Source organism: Micromys minutus (assembly GCF_963924665.1).
Source record: "Micromys minutus genome assembly, chromosome: 32".
Taxonomy (NCBI): domain Eukaryota; kingdom Metazoa; phylum Chordata; class Mammalia; order Rodentia; family Muridae; genus Micromys; species Micromys minutus.
In genome coordinates, this window is record NC_137967.1 from 17,709,213 (window position 1) to 17,729,414 (window position 20,202).

The 20,202-nt window shown below is 53.1% G+C and overlaps 2 protein-coding genes across 3 annotated transcripts in view; both read right to left on the reverse strand.

Annotated features, from left to right (window-relative positions):
• TGFB1 (transforming growth factor beta 1) lies at window positions 1-15,882 on the reverse strand. Its single transcript, XM_080908546.1, has 7 exons — window positions 14,675-15,882; window positions 11,151-11,311; window positions 9,237-9,354; window positions 7,069-7,146; window positions 6,766-6,913; window positions 732-885; window positions 1-301 (listed from the first exon to the last, which is right to left on the reverse strand). Exons 1-7 carry the CDS (start codon window positions 15,027-15,029, stop codon window positions 143-145), a joined length of 1,173 nt encoding a protein of 390 aa, XP_080764672.1. The 5' UTR covers window positions 15,030-15,882; the 3' UTR covers window positions 1-142.
• A 726-nt stretch (window positions 15,883-16,608) lies between these two features.
• The window catches only part of B9D2 (B9 domain containing 2), a gene marked incomplete at its 3' end in the record, with an annotated part of 4,631 nt that continues 1,037 nt past the window's right edge, over window positions 16,609-20,202 (reverse strand). For both annotated transcript variants that reach the window (XM_080909173.1, XM_080909174.1), the window contains 2 exons: window positions 18,726-18,851; window positions 16,609-16,922 (listed from right to left, as the gene is read on the reverse strand). In XM_080909173.1, coding sequence (XP_080765299.1) covers window positions 16,609-16,922; window positions 18,726-18,851 — 440 coding nt within the window. The remainder of the gene's footprint in view (window positions 16,923-18,725; window positions 18,852-20,202) is intronic.

Sequence of the window (20,202 nt, forward strand, 5' to 3'; positions counted from 1 at the left end):
AGCAGTCCTCTGTCACCTTTAATGGGCCCCCCCAGGTGGGCTTGGGGGTGCAGGTGTCCTTAAATACAGCCCCGGGCGCTGCGGGCGGGGCGGGGGCGGGGCCGGGCCTGCCGGGAGGGGCGGGGCGGGCGGGGGCGGGGTCTCAGCTGCACTTGCAGGAGCGCACAATCATGTTGGACAACTGCTCCACCTTGGGCTTGCGACCCACGTAGTAGACGATGGGCAGTGGTTCCAAAGCCTGCGGCACGCAGCACGGTGACGCCGAAGCGCCCGGGTTGTGTTGATTGTAGAGCGCAAGGACCTGCGGGTGGGCCAGGGTCACTGCCAGCGTCCAGGGACTCTCCCCATCTACCCACCAGGATCTCTACCTCCGAGTCTCCCCAACTCCCATCTCTGTCTCCCTATGACTAGCAGTCTATTTCTGCTTATGTCTCGTCTTACTGTTCCCTCTGTCTCTCTCACGCGTTCCTATCTCTGCCTCCCCCTCTCTCTCCATCCTATCTCTTCTTCCCATCTGCCTCAGTCACTCAACTGTTTCCCATCGCCAGTCCTCCCCACCTTCTCTCTCTCTCCACATCACTAGCTCTCCCGTCTTCCTCACCCAGCCTGTTTCTTTCCATCTCTCCATCTCTGCTCTGCCCCTCGGTATTTCCTGCTGACTCCCCCCTGCTCCACCCTCTCCCTGCCCCACCCCAGCCTCTGCTCCAGCCCTCCCCGTGGGCCAGACCCACCTTGCTGTACTGTGTGTCCAGGCTCCAAATGTAGGGGCAGGGTCCCAGACAGAAGTTGGCATGGTAACCCTTGGGCTCGTGAATCCACTTCCAGCCCAGGTCCTTCCTAAAGTCAATGTACAGCTGCCGGACACAGCAGTTCTTCTCTGTGGAGCTGCAGGCAGGAGGAACGAAGGTCAGACGCAGGGACAGCCTTGCTGCCCTCTCGAGCTCTGGACCCCACAAGCACTCACAGGGAGGACGTAATAAACCATGTCACACCCACACACGGGACTAATCCACAGCCCCACGTGTGCTGTGTTTGTATGACTACTGTTACTGCACCTATACTGCGTGTGGGGCTAAGGCCTGGGCTGCTGGATAGTACAAACAAGATGGATGCCGGCCTTCGGAGACCAAGCTGGTCCTGACACTCTTCCATCCCATGACTACAAACACCTGAGTTATCACCATGAGTCACGGGTGCACGGGATCTGGCTTTCCTTGGCTTCTTCCCTCACCCCGGCCGACATCAACCACACAGCTTTCCTATCTAGTCCTCAGGCACAGTCACAGTCAGGCATAGGGACACACACTTGCAATTCCATCACTTGGGAGGCACAGGCAGGGTGATCGGAAGTTCCAGGTCCTCCTTGGAGACATAGTGAGTTGGAGGTTAGCCTGGACTACGTGAGACCGTGTCCGAAACAAAACACCACAGTCGGTCCTACCTCAGGGCCTTTACACATGCTGTTTGTTTCCCTGACTTGTTCTTCCCAGAGATGCCCCACTCTGGCTTCTTCCTTCACTACATTTAGGTTTGGCTCAGGGTTGACCAAATGGCTTGGCAGATAAAGGAGCCTGCCTTGAAATCCAGATGGCTTGAGTGTGATCCCCCAAACTTACATAAGGAAGGAAAGAAGAGGTTCCACAAAACTGTCCTCTGCCCTGCTCACGTGCACCACAGAATGCGTGTACGCTCACATAAAATAATAACAAGATATAAAAATGAGTCCATGCATGGTGGTGTATGCCTTTACTACCAACACAGAAGCAGGAACTTGGACCTCTGTGAGTTCCAGGCCAGCTACGGCTGCTTCTAAATACTATCTACCACCCAGGGGGCTTTAACTCCTAAAAATGCTACCCAGCCTGAGGCAGATGTTCATTATCTGTTACCTAAATGAACAAACAGTACCTCCTCTGACCAGCCCTGCTCATTTGCCGTCCAAAGTGCTCCTCCAAACGACTGTTAAATTCCACCCTGGAATTCAACACTACAGTTACTATGAGAATCTGTGAATTTCTATATAACTTTTGGGGTTGCTTGCTTGAGATGGGGTTTCACTGTATAGCCTGGGCTGTCCCAGAACTCATTCTGTAGACCTGGCTGGCCTCGAACTTGGGAATGCACCTGTCTCTGCCTCCTGAGTGCTGGGACTAAAGCTGTGCACCACCACCACCTGTTTGTTCTGTTTTAAATATTTATTTATTCATTTTTTATTTGTGTGCACGTGTGCCTACATGTTTTTTTTTTGTTTTTTGTTTTTTTTGTTTGTTTGTTTGTTTTTGTACAATGCCCAAGGGGCCAGAAGAAGCCATCAGGTCCCCAGAAACTGGAGTTGATTGGACTTGTAAGTGACCATATGGGTACTGGGAACTGAACCGAGGTCCTCTGAAAGAACAGCCAGTGCTTTTAACTGTTGGGCCAAGTTTCCAGCCCCAAACTGTCTGAAGTGGTCAAAATATCTGAAGTGGATCATCAAAAATGCTGAGGATGCTGGGAGCTGGAAGAGGGTTATATTACCTCTGCTTTTTCTGTCTACATTTGAAATTTCAACCTAAAACGATTTTAATTACTCCCCAAGATTTCTTCTGTGTGTTCATTTGTCTTTTTGAGACAGGCTTTCATGTAGCCAAGATTGAACTCCAAGTCCCTTTGTAGCCAAGGCTAACCCTAAACTCCTGATCCTCCAGCCTCTGCCTCTCAAGTCTGGGATCGCAACTGTGCGCCACCACACTTGGCTTTATCCATTTTTTCCTGACTTGGCTTCTAACCTGACCCCTTCACCAGCTTCATTTTCCTTCTCAGAATGTCTCAGCGTGTCTTTACTAAATATTATCTGTCTTCATCTCACGTGGGAAAGTGTCCCTTAATGTATAGGTGTTCGGCAAATGCTGGGTATAGGAATTAACTGATCAACATTACTATGACATTCTTTTAAGAGGACTCTTTATGTAGCCCTGGCTGTCCTAGTACTGACTTCAAAGACCAGGCTCCCCTGAAATTCCTGAGACCCTCCTGCCTCGGCTTCCTGAGTACTGGTCAGTCCTTTGTTTCAAAACTGGGTCTTACTATGTAGCCCAGGCTGGCCTTGAACTCCTGATAATTCCCGCCATAGCCTCCCAAGTGCAGGGATTACTAGCAATTGTCACCACACCCTGCATGATCCCCTCAAGGAGTTAAGACAAGGTCTCACTATGTAGCCTAGGTTGACCCAGAATTCACTATGCATAGCCCAGGCTGGCCAGCAAGAACACCTGAGCATTTGTGTTCACGGCATCTATAGTATAGATGCAGGAATAGTATATTTCAAATTCTGTTACAAAGAGGCTGGCGGGATGTGTATTAGGATGCTGACGTGGATTTTTACGTTCGCTAGTGTGATGGCTTTCTGGACTTTCCACAATCTCAGCAGTGGCTGTGGATTTTTTTTTTTTTTTTTTTTTTTTTTTTTTTTTTTTTTAGAATTAGAACAAAGAAATTCAAGGGAGGAAAAGGCAGGTTACTCCTCACAACACCTTAAAAATAACACTAAAATGTGGGCAAGGGACTGGGAGATGGCTCTGTGATCAAGCGCCCTGACTGCTCTCGCAGAGGACCCAGGTTCAATTCCCAGCACCCACGTGGAGGCTCAAAAACCATCTGTAACTCCAGATCTGTAAATCTAGGATCCAATGCCCTCTTTTGTCCTCTGTGGGCACCACATATGCACCCAGCACAATACATCCATGCACACACAAAAAAATACATGTGAAATAAAATAATAATAAAAATAGAATTTGACACATGTGAACCAGGCAGGCATGACTATGTACACCTGCGCACACCTGTCACCCCAGTACTAAGGAAGCAGAAACAAAAGGGCTGCTGTCAAGTTCGAAGCCAGCCTGGTCCACGCAGGGCGTTTTAAGCCAGGCGGGGCGGCACAGGGAGACCCTGTTTCAAACAATGAAAAATAAAGCATCTGGGGATATGGCTCAGAGAGAAAGAAACTCTGGAAGGAAACCCAACAGGATAGAGTGGCTGAAAGGGGGGTGATCGTGAGCAGCAACCCAGACAGGGTGACACCTCCTTTTCAGCACACAGAACTCTAGGCTCGGGATACTGAGGCTCCTGTGGACTCTACCTGCTTGTTAATTTCTGCTGAAACAGAGACGCTGGGCCCATATTGAACGAACTCGATCTATAGACCAGGCTGGACTCACACTCAGAGATCTGCCTGCCTCTGCCTCCTGAGTGCTGGGATTAAAGACGTGCACCACCACAGCCTGGCACACGGGGCTTTCCAAGCAGAGAGAGCCTAATCTGCGACAGGTCCTATCTGAGGACGGGGGAGGTGGTTTTTGAGCCGAGAAGCTGGCGTAAAACCAGCTTTGCCATGGAGAGTTGCGAACGGACACAGGAGAAGAGTGTAACAACATAAAATGAACACCACTTCTCAGAGGTGCTAGCGATGAAAAGCATTTTAGACTGTGCAGCCTTTTGGGATAAGGAAATATTTACGTAGACTTTGTAAAACGTTAAGTACCCACCTGCTCCACATTTATTTTATTTTTTACTATTATTCATATTTCTTGACACAGGATCTCTCTATGTATGTCCTGAAATTTGCCTATGTAAACCCTCCGGCCACAAACTCAGTATCACAAAGGCGGCAGCTGCAGCAGCAACGACAGAATCCTAGGCAAGACTTTTTATGCACATTGGTGTTTTGCCTGCATCTATGCCTGTGTGAGGGCATCAGCTCCTCTGGTACTAGAGTTATACACAGGCGTGATATCCTTGTGGGTGCTGGAAATTGAAGAAATTCCAAGTCCTCTGGAAGAGCAGCCAGTGCTCTTAACCACTGAGCTGCGTCTGCACAGCTCCCTTCCCCAGGCAAGAATTTAACTGTAACTCACTAAAATCAAATACTACCCAAGGTTCATATTTCCCACCAGGTCCCATAAACGTCTTTTTTCCCTTCTCTTTTCTTTCCTCCTCTTCCTATCTCTTGGCCCTTCTCCCCCTCTCTCTTCTGGTGGCGTGGATTATATGTCCCCCCGCACCTCCCTTCTTTGCACTGTATCTGTTAAAGACAGTGACTAGGTTTCCCACCATCTATACTGTGGTGCTGGTTAATGTTAGTTTCTCCCTCTGTTGCAGGAAAACCTAGGAGCTGGAGCTACAGTCCCCATCAGATCACGGCTGATGTATCTGACAGGCCCTTCCTCAACAGCACCGTGTTCTTCCACGCAAAATTTTGCCTGTCACAGCCGGGGACGTGGCTCAGTGAGTCAGTTGCTCGCTATGCAAGCATGAAGACCTGGCTTTGCATGTCCAGAGCCCACGTATACCTCAGACATAGGCAAAACAAATGTAAGAGAGGCGGGCAGACAGACACAGAGGTGTCGGTGATTCCCTGGGTTCGTTTCCCAGTATTTGGGGAACGGAGCTTGCTTAGCTTCCTGCATCTCTTCGTAACCTGCAGCGAGAAGACCCTCCATCTGTCCCTTTGTGAAGGCTAACAGCAAAATGTAGTGAAGACACAGAGGAGGAGGAGGAGGAGGAGACAAAGGAAGAAGAGGAGGAGGAGGAGGAGCCCCAGCCAAGGATCTACATGTAACACAGCACTCTATAAAGTCTGAAGCAGGGGAGGGACAGGTCAGCTCATTGCTCTCATCTCTCAACACTCCTGAACTTCACACCTTCTAGGATCTAGCGTTTCAAACTTCTCACAATCCACAGTACTGACGCTTAGAGTACGAGTCTACCATTCTGGAACCGGGTGGCTGTGTAACACCTGTAATCCCACGACAGAGAATTCAAGCCAGCCTCGGCTAAAGTGATTTGAGGCTAGCCTGGATTACACAGCAAAGCCCTGTCCCACAGAACAAAACAAAGCAGGACTAACAAGATGGCTCAGTGGATAAAGGTGCTCGCTGCCAAATCTGATACCCTGAGTCTTATCTCTGAGACTCACGTGGCTGGCGGAAGGAAAATGGACTCCCAGCCCAACAGTTGTCCTCTGACCTTCACACAAGTGTCATGGCATGGGTACCCCTACACACACACACACACATACACACACACACACACACACACACACACACAAATACAATTTAAAAACAATGACCAAAAAGCATTTGCCCTTGGGACGGCCATTCTGGACACTTTCAGATGCCCTCCTTCCTCCTCTCTCTCTGACTCTCAGGGACCTTGGCTCCTCAGTTTCCTATTTCAGTGCTAAATCCCAACGCTCCACTCTTCATCTCAGGAAGTTCCACCTCCCAACTTCCTCCGGGTGCACCACTGCAAGATGAAGCTCCGACCCACCGGAGACTCACGTTCTGGCTTTCTCCACCCCCACCCTGGATGCCACCATCTCCATGCCAGACCCTGCCACTCTGAGCCCCCGTGTTTGCTGCTGTCATCTACCAGCATCGGAGACCACCATCTGGCAAGAGTGTGGGAACCCAATGCAGACCACCTTCAGATTCGGAACCCAAATGCTTGGATCTCAACTACCCCGGGCTTTCCTGGGGTTAACGTTCTCAGCTGCTTCCACTCAATTCCCGCCTTAGCATCCCAAAGTGGCCGGAAGCCTAGCAAGAATTTAAAAACCCAACAAGATAACTTTCCAACAGACTTCTAACTCTTCGGCGGACCTTCCTGAATTCTCTGATCTCAACACTCCAGCAAGAAAACACCCCCACATTCCAGGGCTCTCAGCTGCTCACAGAAGCAGGAACTTGTTCCCAAGCCCTCCAGGCCGAGAACAGTAGAGTTTACCTGAAGCAATAGTTGGTATCCAGGGCTCTCCGGTGCCTTGAGCTGTGCAGGTGCTGGGCTCTTTCCAGAGGGGTGGCCATGAGGAGCAGGAAGGGCCGGTTCATGTCATGGATGGTGCCCAGGTCACCTCGACGTTTGGGACTGATCCCTGTTTGGGTTTGGATGTTGTGGTGAAGGACAGAGACATACACACACTTAGAGGGATGGGCGGGTGAACACGGGGCGGGTGAGATTTCACACACATGCACACGCACACCAGACCACGCAGTGCCTGTGTCAGGCGGGACCCGGAAGGTAGCTCACCGTTGATCTCCACGTGGAGGACGTTATCTTTGCTGTCACAAGAGCAGTGAGCACTAAAGCGAAAGCCTTGTATTCCGTCTGCAGGAGAGGAAAGGAGTCTGAGGATATGACTCATGCAGCCTGGGGGAGGGGGGGCAGGAAGCTGCCAGCCCCAGGGGCTCCTCGCTGGTCACCCCACACTTTTCTGGTCACCCCACACTTTTCGCTCCTATTCTTTGAGTTGCTGGCCCCTTCTCCCCCTTATTCCGGGCTCAGCTCAAACATCAATCCCTCAGGAAAGGCTCTGAGGGAGACACGTCCCTCTCCAAATGGGGCATCCCTACCCTTTCTCCATGGCGGGCAGGGGCTCTGACATTTCTGCCTATGAATATTTACTTCTTTGATTATTCTCAGCAGAACAACATGCGCAGGGGAGGGATCCCGCACCTGCCTTGTTTTCTTTCATTCTGTATTTTTTAAAACTATATATATGGATGGATATCGAATGCATATTTTATGCACCTAAGAGAACACGGATATGTGTTGTATCGTGGTGTGTGGTACCTGAGGGGGCTTACGGCTGGTGACAAGTGTCTTCCTCTATTCCTTTCTCTCTTATTGCCTGAGACCGATCTCTAAACTCGAGCCCACTCCTTCGGCCAGACTGGTAGAACATAAAGCCACGGGTCAGCCGGTCTCCACACACACGCTGAACCCCAACGAGGCTGGAGTTACAGACACACACTATGCCAATGTCGGACTTTTTACCTGAGTCCCAGGGTTGAGAACTCAGGTTCTCGTGCTTGCAAAGCACTAGTTCTTGCCCACTGACCCCTCTCCACAGCTCTCTTTTGCTTTTGAGACAGGGTCTTCTGTAGCCCAAGCTGGCCTCAGATTCTCAAGCTGGCCATGGAGCTAAGGGAGAGCTTGAACTCACGATGCTCCTGCCTCTGCCTCCCAAGCGCAGGGCTTAGCAGGCTTCTGTACTATCATTCATGTTGCCCTGGGTTCTTGTTATCTTTTGTGTCCTGTAAAGCCTGGTCCTCAGCCATAAAGATAAACATCTATTGTGATCTAGGTGCCAAGGGCCAGGAGCAGGCGTCTTGGCCAGGGCCACACGGGGAGCCACAGGCAAAGGCGCCGTGCAAACCTACGCTGGCGTCCTCTCCTCATTATTCAGGGGCATGTACACGTATGTGCCAGGGTATGCAGAGAGGTCAGAGGTCAGTTTATCGGAGTTGGTTCCTTCCTTCTACCATGTGGGTCCTGGGGGCTTGAACTTAAGCCATTAAGCTCAACATCTCACTGGCTCAAGGGAGATGTTCTTGAGTGGACACATAAATGATACAGTCTAAGCACCTACTGTATACTGGACAAAGTCCTTCTTGACCTCTGTCCCGTGGTCTCCCACATTCCTCCTGGTGCCAGCCCACTCAGACTCATCATCCTCCATGTGGTTAAACTACATATCCCATGGGTCTCCTCACACTCTCCTCCAGGAAGCCCTCCTGGATCCTAACCTTGCCTGGGTTTCCACAGCACCTTTTACTTCCCTCATCTAAGCCCTGCCCCCTCTGTGTAGGTCTCCCCTTCTGGTCGTCATCCTTATAGGCCATGACTGCGTGCTAGGGCTCTGACAAGACCTTACCAGTGTCTGGAAAGACCTTGTGGGTCTTGTGAGGGAAGGACCCACAAGAGACAAGGTAGACTGTTCACTCCTGAACAGATGAACATGTCAGACTCTCCCTGGCTACAGAGCCTTGGTACAGGGTACTCTTGTTTCTCCTTTTCCTGCTTGCTTATTCATCTCAGAGACATTACCTCAGACGCCCTCTCCTCCAGGAAGTCCTCCTTGAATCCAGACAGTCAGGCACCTCCTGAGTGCTCAACCCCATTCCTCTCTATGATGAGTTATAAGGCACCTCGATAGACGTCAACTCCTCCTCCTTCAACTACCCAAAGGACCATGAGGTCCATTGAGAACAAGCATAGGGACTGTTTGGGTCACCGCCTGTCCCTTAGCACATTTACCCATTGGTAAAAATTGTAGAGTATTACTTCTTGACATCAGTAATCAGGTGCCCGTGTGTGGCAGGGGTGGGCTTGGGGGATGCAGTGCTAGGCACAGTGACGCCAGGACAACCAGGGGTGGCCCTCACTGGAGGATGGCACAGGACAAGCAATCTCACCTCCTTGGTTCAGCCACTGCCGGACAACTCCAGTGACGTCAAAAGACAGCCACTCTGGCGTATCAGTGGGGGTCAGCAGCCGGTTACCAAGGTAACGCCAGGAATTGTTGCTATATTTCTGATGGAAACAAAGAAAAGAGAAGTGTGGGAGCTGCCATCTTGCCCCCAGGTAATCTGGCTGTAACCCCACGGTGCCTGCCCCACAAACTGGCTTCCAGACCATCCCTGGACACTGGCTTCTGACACACACGGACCCCGCAGGCCACACTCTCACATACAGCCCCCAAGAGCAGAAAGCAGCCAGGGGTGCGGTGGAGGGGCGGACACAGACTGGAACACGACATGGGGCAGGGACGACAGCCCAGACTGTGGTCAGGCCCCGTGAGGCTCCTCAGCTGTGAACGAGATTCTGTGTAAGCTATTGGGCACTTGACAGCCTTGCTGGGCCTCAGTTTCTTCCACGGTGGAATGCCCCTGGGTCATGGCAGCTGGGAGGACCCACAATGCAAGTGGTCTTTGCTCATACTATTGAGCACAGTTCGGCCGTTTTAGTCTCCTGAATTTGGGAGACTGGTAATTTTCTTATTTATTTATAGCTTGTTGTCTTATTTATAATTATTATTAAGAATATATGCACAGAACAGTCTTCCCAATTTTTTTTTTTTTACTATTTTTCTTTTTGAGACGGGGTCTCTCTATGTAGCCCTGGATGTTTTAGAGCTAACTATGCAGACCAAGCTGACCTTGAACTCAGAGACCCTCCTGCCTCTGCCCCCTGGTTTAAAATTTTTATTTTTGGCTAGGCAATGGAGAAGCCCTGTCTCAAACAAACAAACAAACAAACAAAAACGCTACCTTTGATGTCCAGATTGGTGACTGCTGACTTAGGAGACTACAAGAGCATTTCAAATGCTTAATTTCTCTCCCTGAGACAAGTTCTCACTATTCTGACTGTGCTGGACCTGAATGCTTCAAGAGAGCTTACTGCCTCAGGCTCCAGACAGGGTCTCATGTAGCCTAGGCTGGCCTCAGACTCCTGATCTCCTGCCTCTATGCTCCAAGTGTCTGTTCCTAAAGACTCCAACTTCCTTTCCTACCTCACTGTTACTACCACCCCCTCCCCTGCTTTGCTTTGCTCATACTAGGCAATCTACCACTGAGCCACGCCCCCAGCCCCTCCCTGGGGGGTTCTAGGCAGGGGCTCTACCACTGAGCCACACCCCCAGCTTCTCACTAGGAATTCTAGGCAAACAAACCCAGATATCTATCCCCTGTTCTTTCTCCATTGTTACAGTTCAGCCTCCTAAATTCAACTAATAGGATACAATCTAAGCATCTAAAAAACAAACAAACAAACAAACAAAACAAAAACAAGAACAAAAAACCTTCGGGTTCTTGGGACTATGGTGGCGTACAGCTTTAATCCCAACACTGGCAAGGTAAGGCAGGCGGATCTGTGTGAGTCTGAGGCCAGTTTGGTCTACAGAGTGAGTTCCAGGATAGCCACAACTACACAGAAAGACCATGTCTCAAAAAAACCAAACCAACCAACCAAAAGAAAACAAAAATCCTGGGGCTGGAGAGATGGCTCTGAGGTTAAGAGCACTGACTGCTCTTCCAGAGGTCCTGAGTTCAAATCCCAGCAACCACATGGTGGCTCACAACCATCTGTAATGAGATCTGATGCCCTCTTCTGGTGTGTCTGAAGATAGCAACAGTGTACTCAATACATAAAATAAATAAATAAATAAACAAAATCTTAAACACAAAACAAAATGAAACGAAAAAACCTTAGGCTTCTACACTCTGTACCCTCAAGGACTGGCTATGTGCCCTGTGGCCTTCAAACCGAGCCACCTGGCCAGGCCTCAGCAGCTGCGACCCGAGTGCCACGTCTCCGGCTCAAAGCTTCACCTGGTACAGTTCCACGTGTTGTTCCACACTTGACTTGAATCTCTGCAGGCGCAGCTCTGCACGGGACAGCAGCGGGGGTTCCGGCACCGCTTCCCGAATGTCCGACGTATTGAAGAACATATATATACTGTGTGGGATGTCTTTGGTTTTGTCATAGATTGCTGGATGGGGAGGAGAAAGACATCAGTCTGTGACAAGGATGGGGGGAGCAGGTACCCTGCTTCTGAGCCCATGGGCAGCTGTTTCACTTGGACACTTTTACTTTTCTAACTTTAGCTTCTTTATCTGTATGGGCATTTTGGCTGCGTCTGAGTGTCTGTGTAAAGAGGGCACGCCTGGTGCCTGTGGAAGCCAGAAGAGAGTGTCCGATCCTCTAGAACTGGAGTCACAGATGTTTGTGAGCTGCCGTATGGGCCCTGGCAACCCTCTGGAAGCATAGCTGGTTCTCTGAACTGCTGAGTCCCCTCTCTAATGTTCTTAGCTGGCTGACCACTCCTGGACTCCATGACTGTGTCTCAAACAAAACCAAACAGAAGTTGTAGAGTAAATGGCGTGGCATATTTTTGGGGATCGGAAAGTCTCCGTGCTCCTGCTCAGGTTGGGTGCTCCGGCACTGAGCGACTTCCACAGCAGGCTCCAGGCAGGAGCTCAACAGCTGAGGCCCTTCGAGGTGGGTTCTAGGGGAGTGCTCTACCACTGGGCCGATCTTCCTTTTAACCTTGGAAGAAACGGGTACCTTTAAGCTCTGTCTCCCAGCCTAGGTGGCCGCAACTGAGGCACCATGTACCCTGAGCAAATTCTTCTCTTTAGCCGCAAGGCACCATCCAATTGTGATAAATGGAGCTGGTGAGACACATCAATGGATGTGTGTCTTAGCCAGTGCGAGTCTGCAGACAGCACTTAGCCTGAGTTAGGAAGCTGTTCACTGGGAGTTACCGTGCGTCAGTGAGGGTGAGGGGAATACAGTGAATGGTAACCATATTGTTTTAAACACTTTACAAAGATAAAGACATTGAGAATTTCACGACGTGGTGAATTTCAAGCCACCTTACTCTAGGGACTGATTTATTGTTGTTATTTTCTTTTGTTTCTGGAGACAGGATCTCATAGCTTAGGCTATTCTCAAACTCATTGTGTACCCAAGGATGGTCTTGAAGCAATTCTTTCCCCTCCATCTCCCTAGCACTGGGATTACAGTCACGGACCACTGTGCTCAGCAGACTGTAGTTTGTTTTTCCCATTTATTTATTTACTTACTTACTCATTCATTCGTTCGTTCGTTCACTTTACATCCTGACCGCAGCTTCCCCTCCTTCCAGTCCTCCCCTTACACGGCCCCTTCCCTCACCCCCTTACCACCGAGAAGAGGGACCCCGTACAAATCAACCCCTGCACATCAAGTCAGTAAGCCATCGGAGGTGGATGGAGGGAGAGAATGGAGAGAGAGGGGATAAGCAGAGGGGGTGGGGTCAGGTGTAGAGACTGTGGTCTGAATCCCGAACTCGAACTCGGCTACTTCCTGGCCAGTGGGCGGTTATTACCATCTGCTGATCATCGGTCTTATTAGCTACTTCCCCCTTTAGCCCGTTTCCGGGACGGGTTAGCTTCGAAGTTGATTTCTAGGGTAAGAGTGACTGACTGCATGTTTGGGAGCCCCATTCACTAAAGGGCTTCCTAGGCTAAGGGATGTCTGCGTTGGGGGATGAAGGGGCAAAATCCTGAAATCCTGCGTTAACTGGGGCTTCTGACTTCCTGTAGTGGGGATAAGACGGTGACCCAGACATCGACGAAGGACAGAGGGGCCCTATTCTTGGTCCAGTTGTTACTCAGCAAACCACAGTGTAGGGGGTGGGATCTCAGCTGGGGGTAGCAGATAGAGGAGAGATAGAAGGGCAGGAAGGACTGTGGGTGTCGCAGAGGGAAGTGGGGTAACAGAGATGAATAGGTACGTGGGAAAGGAGACGGAAATGGCGAGGCACATGCCGGAAGAGATAGAAGCCTAAGAGAAGAAATACAGTCTCAGGGGAGAGGAAGAGACTTCTTCAACGAAGAGGTCACATTAAGTAGTGGCTAGGGAGGGGTGTCATTAGGCCTGAGCCACAGTTGGATCCGGCAATGTGCAAGGAATCCTTAAGTCCTCCTCTGGGGTTAGGAAGGTGAAACCTGGAGACGCTACAGACACCTAAAGTTCCTGGGTCACACAGGACGCCGGGGTCCCGCGTGGGCGCCTACAGGGCGGGGCCGTGAATGTCCCCGCCCACTGCTGGGGTGAGAAGGGCGGGAGACTAGCAGCCTAGGGAGGGCGGGATCCGGACCTGCCTCGTCTCGCCCCAGGCTCCGCGCGCGATCTCCGTCTCCCCTCCTCCTGGGCACGGGAAGGAAAGGGAAGGGAGGAGGGCGAGGCGACCGGACGCTGGGTTTTCCCCAGCCTCCCGTAGGAGGAACTGGGACTTTGGGGGTACAGCCTGCCAGAGTTCAGCTCCGTGGGGTCCTCTTACCCCCTCAGGAAGCGCAAGCTCCTCCCCACGCGCGTGGCACCCACGTGGGGCTTTCTCACCCTTGCGGATTCGGTTTTTTTCATTTGGATTTTGAAGACTGCCTCTCGCCTACCTCTAGCCGCTCCCCTAGGGCTCTACTCCCTAGGCTCAGCCACTCCCTTCCCCGCCCAGGCGAGGAGCTCGCCACTCACGCCTGGATGGCACGGTATCCCTGCCCGCCAGCCTCGCAGGGCCACCTTCCTAACGCCAGTCTCCCGTCTTTTATAGCTCCCTCCCAATGATCCAGTATTCTAGTTTTTGAGGGCTCGCTCGCGTGCTTCCTCTACTGGGCTCCGCCTGCCCGCTCGCGCGCTTTTACGCCCCCAAGCAAAACACTCGTGACACCTCCGGGCTCGTTTTCCGCACCCTCTCCGCTCCATCTCCTTCTCCCAACAACTCCGCTTTCCTTCATCTCTTGTAACCCCACAGTGACTCCACAGATCACACTCTACCGCGTGCGCCTGTCTCCTTCTGATAGTAAGCCCACTAGAGATTTTATCTGGCAGTTCTAGGGTACCCATCACCTAGGCTATTCTTTCCTTGAAATCTGTTCTCTCCATCTCACGACCCGGTCTGGGGTCAGCTTTCCACACTGCCTCTCTTTTCCCAAATGCTGGGCGCCTCCATTCTCCTGAGCCGGGCTCTACCTTCCCGGAAAGGGACCCCGTGAGCATTGCAGTTTCAGACACCATAAGGGGAACTTAAAATAAACCTGCCGAATGCTCTTCTAGAGTGGACTCTCCCCCCACGATCTTGCCTTTCTAAGAGAGGTTCACTTTTGCAGACTGTCTCTTCACTTCCAAGACCAGACACCTGGGGTAGGGGTAAGCGCCATCCTCTTTGGGACACCCACACAGTCTTCCCGGTGCCCCCAGGGGTCCCCTTCCTCCAGCCCGTTTCCTCTGCGGGTAATTTCCTCCCGGTGACCCCTGCACTCCGGCGCCCCCTGGGGGCTCCCTCCTGGCTCCCCGGCCCCTCGGAGCTCACCGTTGTTGCGGTCCACCATTAGCACGCGGGTGACCTCTTTGGCGTAGTAGTCCGCCTCAGGCTCCGGCTCCGGGTCGGCGCTCTCGCCTGCCACCCGGTCCCGGGTGCTGTTGTACAAAGCGAGCACCGCCTCGGGCAGCGGACCGGGCGGTACCTCCCCCTGGCTTGGGGGACTGGCGAGCCGTAGTTTGGACAGGATCTGGCCACGGATAGCTTCGATGCGCTTCCGTTTCACCAGCTCCATGTCGATGGTCTTGCAGGTGGAGAGTCCCGCGGCTGGCCTCCCGGGCGTCAGCACTAGAAGCCACAGGAGTGGGAGCAGAAGCGGCAGCAGCCGCAGCCCCGAGGGCGGCATGGGGGAGGCGGCGCCCCACGGCACTACGGAGAGCGCGAACCTTGGGCAAAGGTGGGATGCGGAGGCCCCGCCCCTGCAGGGCTTGTGGGGTGGGGTGGGGTCTCCCAAGGAAAGGTAGGTGATAGTCCTGAATAATTTGAGGTTGAGGGAGAGAGCAGCAGAAGTCGCGATGAGGTTCTGACACCAAGGTGTCTCAGTATGCCACCGGGGTAAAAATCGAGATGAGCGCTCTCTGGGACCCAGAAATGGGTGTTCTTAAATAAGGGAGCTACTGCCAGCAGGTCCGTGGGAGATCGGCCTCCGGAGGAGAGAGGGTCCTGGGATGCGGGGGACTCAAGAGGCAGGCTGGGGGGAGGGCGGCGTGCAAGGGGTGCGCCCCAGCTTTGGGGTGAAGTCTTCGCGGGAGGCGGGGCTTGTGGCTCTCGAGGGCTGGTCCGGAATGGGGGCGTCTGAGGAACGCCTGGTAGCAATCGAGTGTCCGCGACGGTGAGCCGGGCTGTCTAGAGTCCTCGGGCCCTGCCTCCTTGCGGGACAGCGCAGCGCCAAGTTGTCCCCGGGTCTCTGACTTGCAGTAGTAGCGGAAAAGTCTCAAAACTTTTTTCCTCTTCTCCCAACCAGCTCGTCCCTCCTCCCACTCCTCCTCCCCCTCCTCCCTGCGGCGGCGGCGGCGGCTAGTCTGACTCTGGGGCCTCGGACGGCTCCTCGGCTGCTCCTTTGCGGGCTCCCAGCGGAGGCCGGTTCCGCGGGCGGCTCAGAGCCGGGGGTGCCCCGAAGGGGCGTCCCCCCTGCCCCGGCCGGGGGCCTGGCTGTCTGGAGGATCCGCGGCGGGAGGAGGAGGGGGACGGCCTGGGGCGCAAAGGGCGGCGGCGGCGGGACCGGCTGGGGCGGCGGGGGTTTTGAAGCCGCCCCGGCCCCACCCAGGAAGCGCACGCGGGGCGGGGGCAGCCCCAGGGGGAGGGCATGGGGGGGCCACTGTCTTCATCTAGCGTGGGCGGGCTCCGAGGGGGGTCCCTTCAGCCCTGCGGGGAGGGGGCAGGCACCCCGGCCCCGCCCCACCTCCCGGGTGCTGCCTCCTGGCGGCGGAGCACTACTAAAGCTGGTGACCAACAGAAGAGCCCCCGTGGATTTGGGAGTTGTTTAAGGGTCAAAGGGAAAATTGGGACTTCGTGATAAAACAGGATGCTACATTAGAGCCAGGGACAGAGAGCGAAAGGCAAGGGCAGACTTGGGGTTTGCTGACCAAAGTGTCAAGGAGGATGTAATAAGGGGGACATCTGAGAGCTGCAGCGGGTACAAGGGAACACTTCACCTATGAGAAATGCGCGCTTTTATTAACTGCCCTCGACAGTGCTCAACAGCGGGCTCTCCTCAAGTCCCTCTAACCCACAGACTTACTACCCGGTAGTTCGGTGGAGCATGGGCCACAGGGGTTGTTCCTGGCCTCGCAGTCCACGGCACAGGGGCCATGATTTGGGTGAGGTCAGGACTGACAGCCTCCGGAGTCCACGTGCCTGCTTCACTACTGTGCCATCATGTGCTCGGGGCTGTGGATGGTGGTGATTAGTGGCAGCGAAGTCCCTCAACACTCCACACCGTAGCGATCAAAGTGGCGCAGCAGCAGGCCGATACCCAGGTGCACTGTGCCCCCCGCGGCCGTGTGCAGGCGGTAGCGGTCAGCCCCGCTGTAGATGGTGTCTGCGTGCAGCAGCTGTGGCCCGCCACCCACGAAAGCCCGTGCTAGCTGCTCCCTCCAACTGCCCAGGGGCCTCCATGTAGGGCAGTCCAGCTGGTGAGTGCCTGGGCTGCTGGGCACATGGCAGAAGCCATAGCCAGCAAGTTGGCAGCGACCGAACCTGTCCTGGGACCACACCTGGAGATGGAGTCGAGGCCAACCTACAGGACAAGAGGGGTTAGAGAAAAGGACAAAGAAGGCAGACCTCCTGCTGGGTTCCCATCTCCTTGAAACTAGTAGAGAGAGGCCTCGGTGCCATCCTTTTACATTGGACTACGCCTTAATTTCCTCTCTGGGTTCTCCTCCCCCATCCACTCCACACAGGGACCTATAGAAATCCACATTACCCTCTTGTTCAAAACTCATCCAAGGCTCCCCTGTGCCACAGTACAAAGTCCATCCTCTCCAGTGTGAAAACTCGTCAAGTCTGGCCTCGGCTGACCTCCCTTTGTGGTCTCCTCTTTCTCCCAGGCCCCCAAGTCAGCACCTCGGCTAAGATCCCTTCTAGCCTCTCTCTTCATGGACCTGCTCTGCTCTCGTCCACCTGACTCGAGTTTCCTTTCGTCCCTAGGGCAACCATCTCTCCCCTTCTTTAGGCTTCTAGTGGCCTCAAAGCACACAGCTGAATGTCCAATGCTTGGAGATGCAGCCCAGCTCCCCCGCCACCCTGACCCTCCCTGGCAGGCTCTGTTCGCCAGGCTGGGGACACAGCTATGAACACAGCAGACAAAAATTCCTGCCCCGCGAAGCTGACATCCTAGACAACCAACATAGTAAATAAGTAAATTATAGGCTATGTCAGATGGTGATAACCGCTCTGGGCAAAAACAACAGCCAGAAGGGGAGGGGTGGGGATGGAGTTTGGAAAAGTGGGGAGCAGCTAAAGGAAGCTTTAGTAACGAAGGTGACATGTGGGGCTGAGTGACGCAGTGTACAGCTGGAATGCCAGCACTTTGGAGTTCAAGGCTAGCCTGGGCTACACAGTGAGTTCTAGGACAACCGGGGCTATACAGGAAGACCTCATCTGGAAGGGTGACATTTTGGTGCACACTTGCGCTGCTGAGGTTCCAGGCTAGCCTCAAAAGCAAACAAACCAACCAGGATGCAACAGGCACATAAATGCTTAAAGGAGTAGGCACCCAATCAGTGCAAAAGCTCCGAAGTAGGAGCTAGCCTGGTGGGGTTAGTGAGACTAGAATGGGGACTCACGGGGGACAAAGGACAGGGGTGGCAGCCAGATTACATAGGGCCATGTGATGCCGAAGAAGACTCCAGCTTTTATCCTGAGTGACAGGAGACCTGCAGAGAGGAAGAACATGATCCTCCCGGGGTCCAGTCCAGTTCCAAACCCTGAGACGGGGTCTGGGAGCACAGTGAAGATGGAAAGAAAGAGTGGTCCTTGGGCCCAGTTAGTGTCTCCTGGCCCTTTGCAGCACAGCTCTAACCCCTCTGCCAGACAAGGCCATGGAGGGTCCGTTCTTAGCTGGGCATGCGTAGGCTCAGTCAACAGTACTGATGTTGCTGAAGTGCCCAGGCCGTTTCCCAGAATTTGCTGTGCTTTAACCAGAAAAGCTGTTGTTATGTTACCTTCCTCCCCCGTACGCTCACTTCCCCTTTGAGCAGGACCTCTGCCTGTGTGAGCAACGGCAACTGGCCCATTTCCTGTCCCTCTCCTCCCCATCTAGCTCTCTCTACCCTACCCAGCATCCTCACTGGCCTTTAGTCGAAGGCAGTCTCCCCTCCCACTTGACCCCCACTTCCTGATATCTCCTCTCCCCCAACCTCTGGCACATTCCACGGGCCTAGGGTTTTGTATAGCTCGGGTGAGGCCTCAAATGCACCTCTCTAGGGGAGGCTGTACCAGAAAAAGGACCCACAAATACGGGAGCAGAGAGAGCCATGGTGTTCCAACCCAGCTCTTCCTAGTTTGACTGCCCCGCCCTCTCCTGTCATCCAGTACCCACCTTGGAGACCTTTGGTAGCGAAGTGCAGGTCAATAGGGTGGGACCAGTAGGCCATGTCCCCTATCTGGGGTGTGTCTACCTGTGTCTGGCCTTCCCGTACACCCGATAGGAGCTTCCAGGCGGCTCCTGTAATGAGAACCAGGATATGTAGTCGGAGGTGAGTAGCAGCCTTCAGGAAGGGGACCTGCTGTGGCTACGGGTTTGTATTCCCCTGGTATTTGAGAGTGGGAGTCTCACAGTGTAGACTCTAGAGCAGAGTATCAAGATTCAGATCTTGGCACTCGAGGTGTACACCTGAAACCTCAGCACTTGGGGGTTTGTTTGGGGCTGTCCTGGGCTGCCTGGTGAGCGACAGTGTGGCTCTCAACCCCTAATGGAGGGAGAGGAAGAGCACGTGAGAGAGGAGAAAGCTGAGCAGTGGTGGTGGCTCGTTTACTCTTAGCCCTCGGGAGGCAGAGGCAGGTGGGTCTCTGAGTTCGAGGCCAGCCTGGTCTACAGAAGTTCCTAGGACAGCCAGGGCTACACAGAGAGACCCCGTGTCAGAAAACAAACAAATCCTGGCACTATTCACATATGTACTTTGCGGCTTGAGCAGCCTTATACAGCCCCAGCCCCAAGTCTTACCTTCTTTGGTCTGTGTGACCCCAGGACAGTTACTTTTCTCTGTTTCCCTATCTATAAAACAACTACAATGTCACAGGGTTATGAGAAGGCACAGAGCAAGTGTGGAGTATTGCTTTTTAAAATATCACTCATTTGTTAATACACACGCTGCTGGGGTGCAATCCAGAGCCGTGTGCGTTACTAGGAACGTGCTCTATGCTTGACTGAGGAGCTATAGTCTCAGCACCGATCTCCTCCTTTTCTGAGACAAGGTCTTTCATAGCCAAGGCTAGCCTCAACCCTCTTATGTAGTTGAGAATGACCTTAAACTTCTCCTAACCCTCCTGCCTAGCTCCCCAAGTGACGCGATTCCCAGCATTGTTTCCTTACTGTTTGCACCCCGATTTCAGAGGCCTAGCTCAAAGACCAAGGCGAGATTAGGCACCTTCTGAGAGCACACCGTGACCCCAGGGAGGAGTAAAGAGAAACATACATACAGAGCACTAAATCCCAGATGCTGGATGCTTCAGGAAATGCCTTCATCTTATCTGCTCTCTGGGACTCTAACCATCCCCCTCCTGACACATACACTAAGCTTTCAGACTCCTCACTGTCACCACAAAAGTGTCCCCCATGTGGCCTGGATCCAGTCACTCATCTGCCACCTCCCTTCCCCACCCTCAAGCCTCACTGGTCCTGCCTTGGCAGAGGCTGTTCCTTTTGCCTGGAAAGGTCTGCTACTGGGTGCCCTCCTTCCGGCCTTTTCCCTCCTGCCCCCAGTTCAAGGGCTGCATGCACAGAAAGGCTTTCTCTGACTCAGACCTCCCGGTCCCAAATCTGCCCCTAGTACATCACTCTGTTTTTTTTTTTCCTA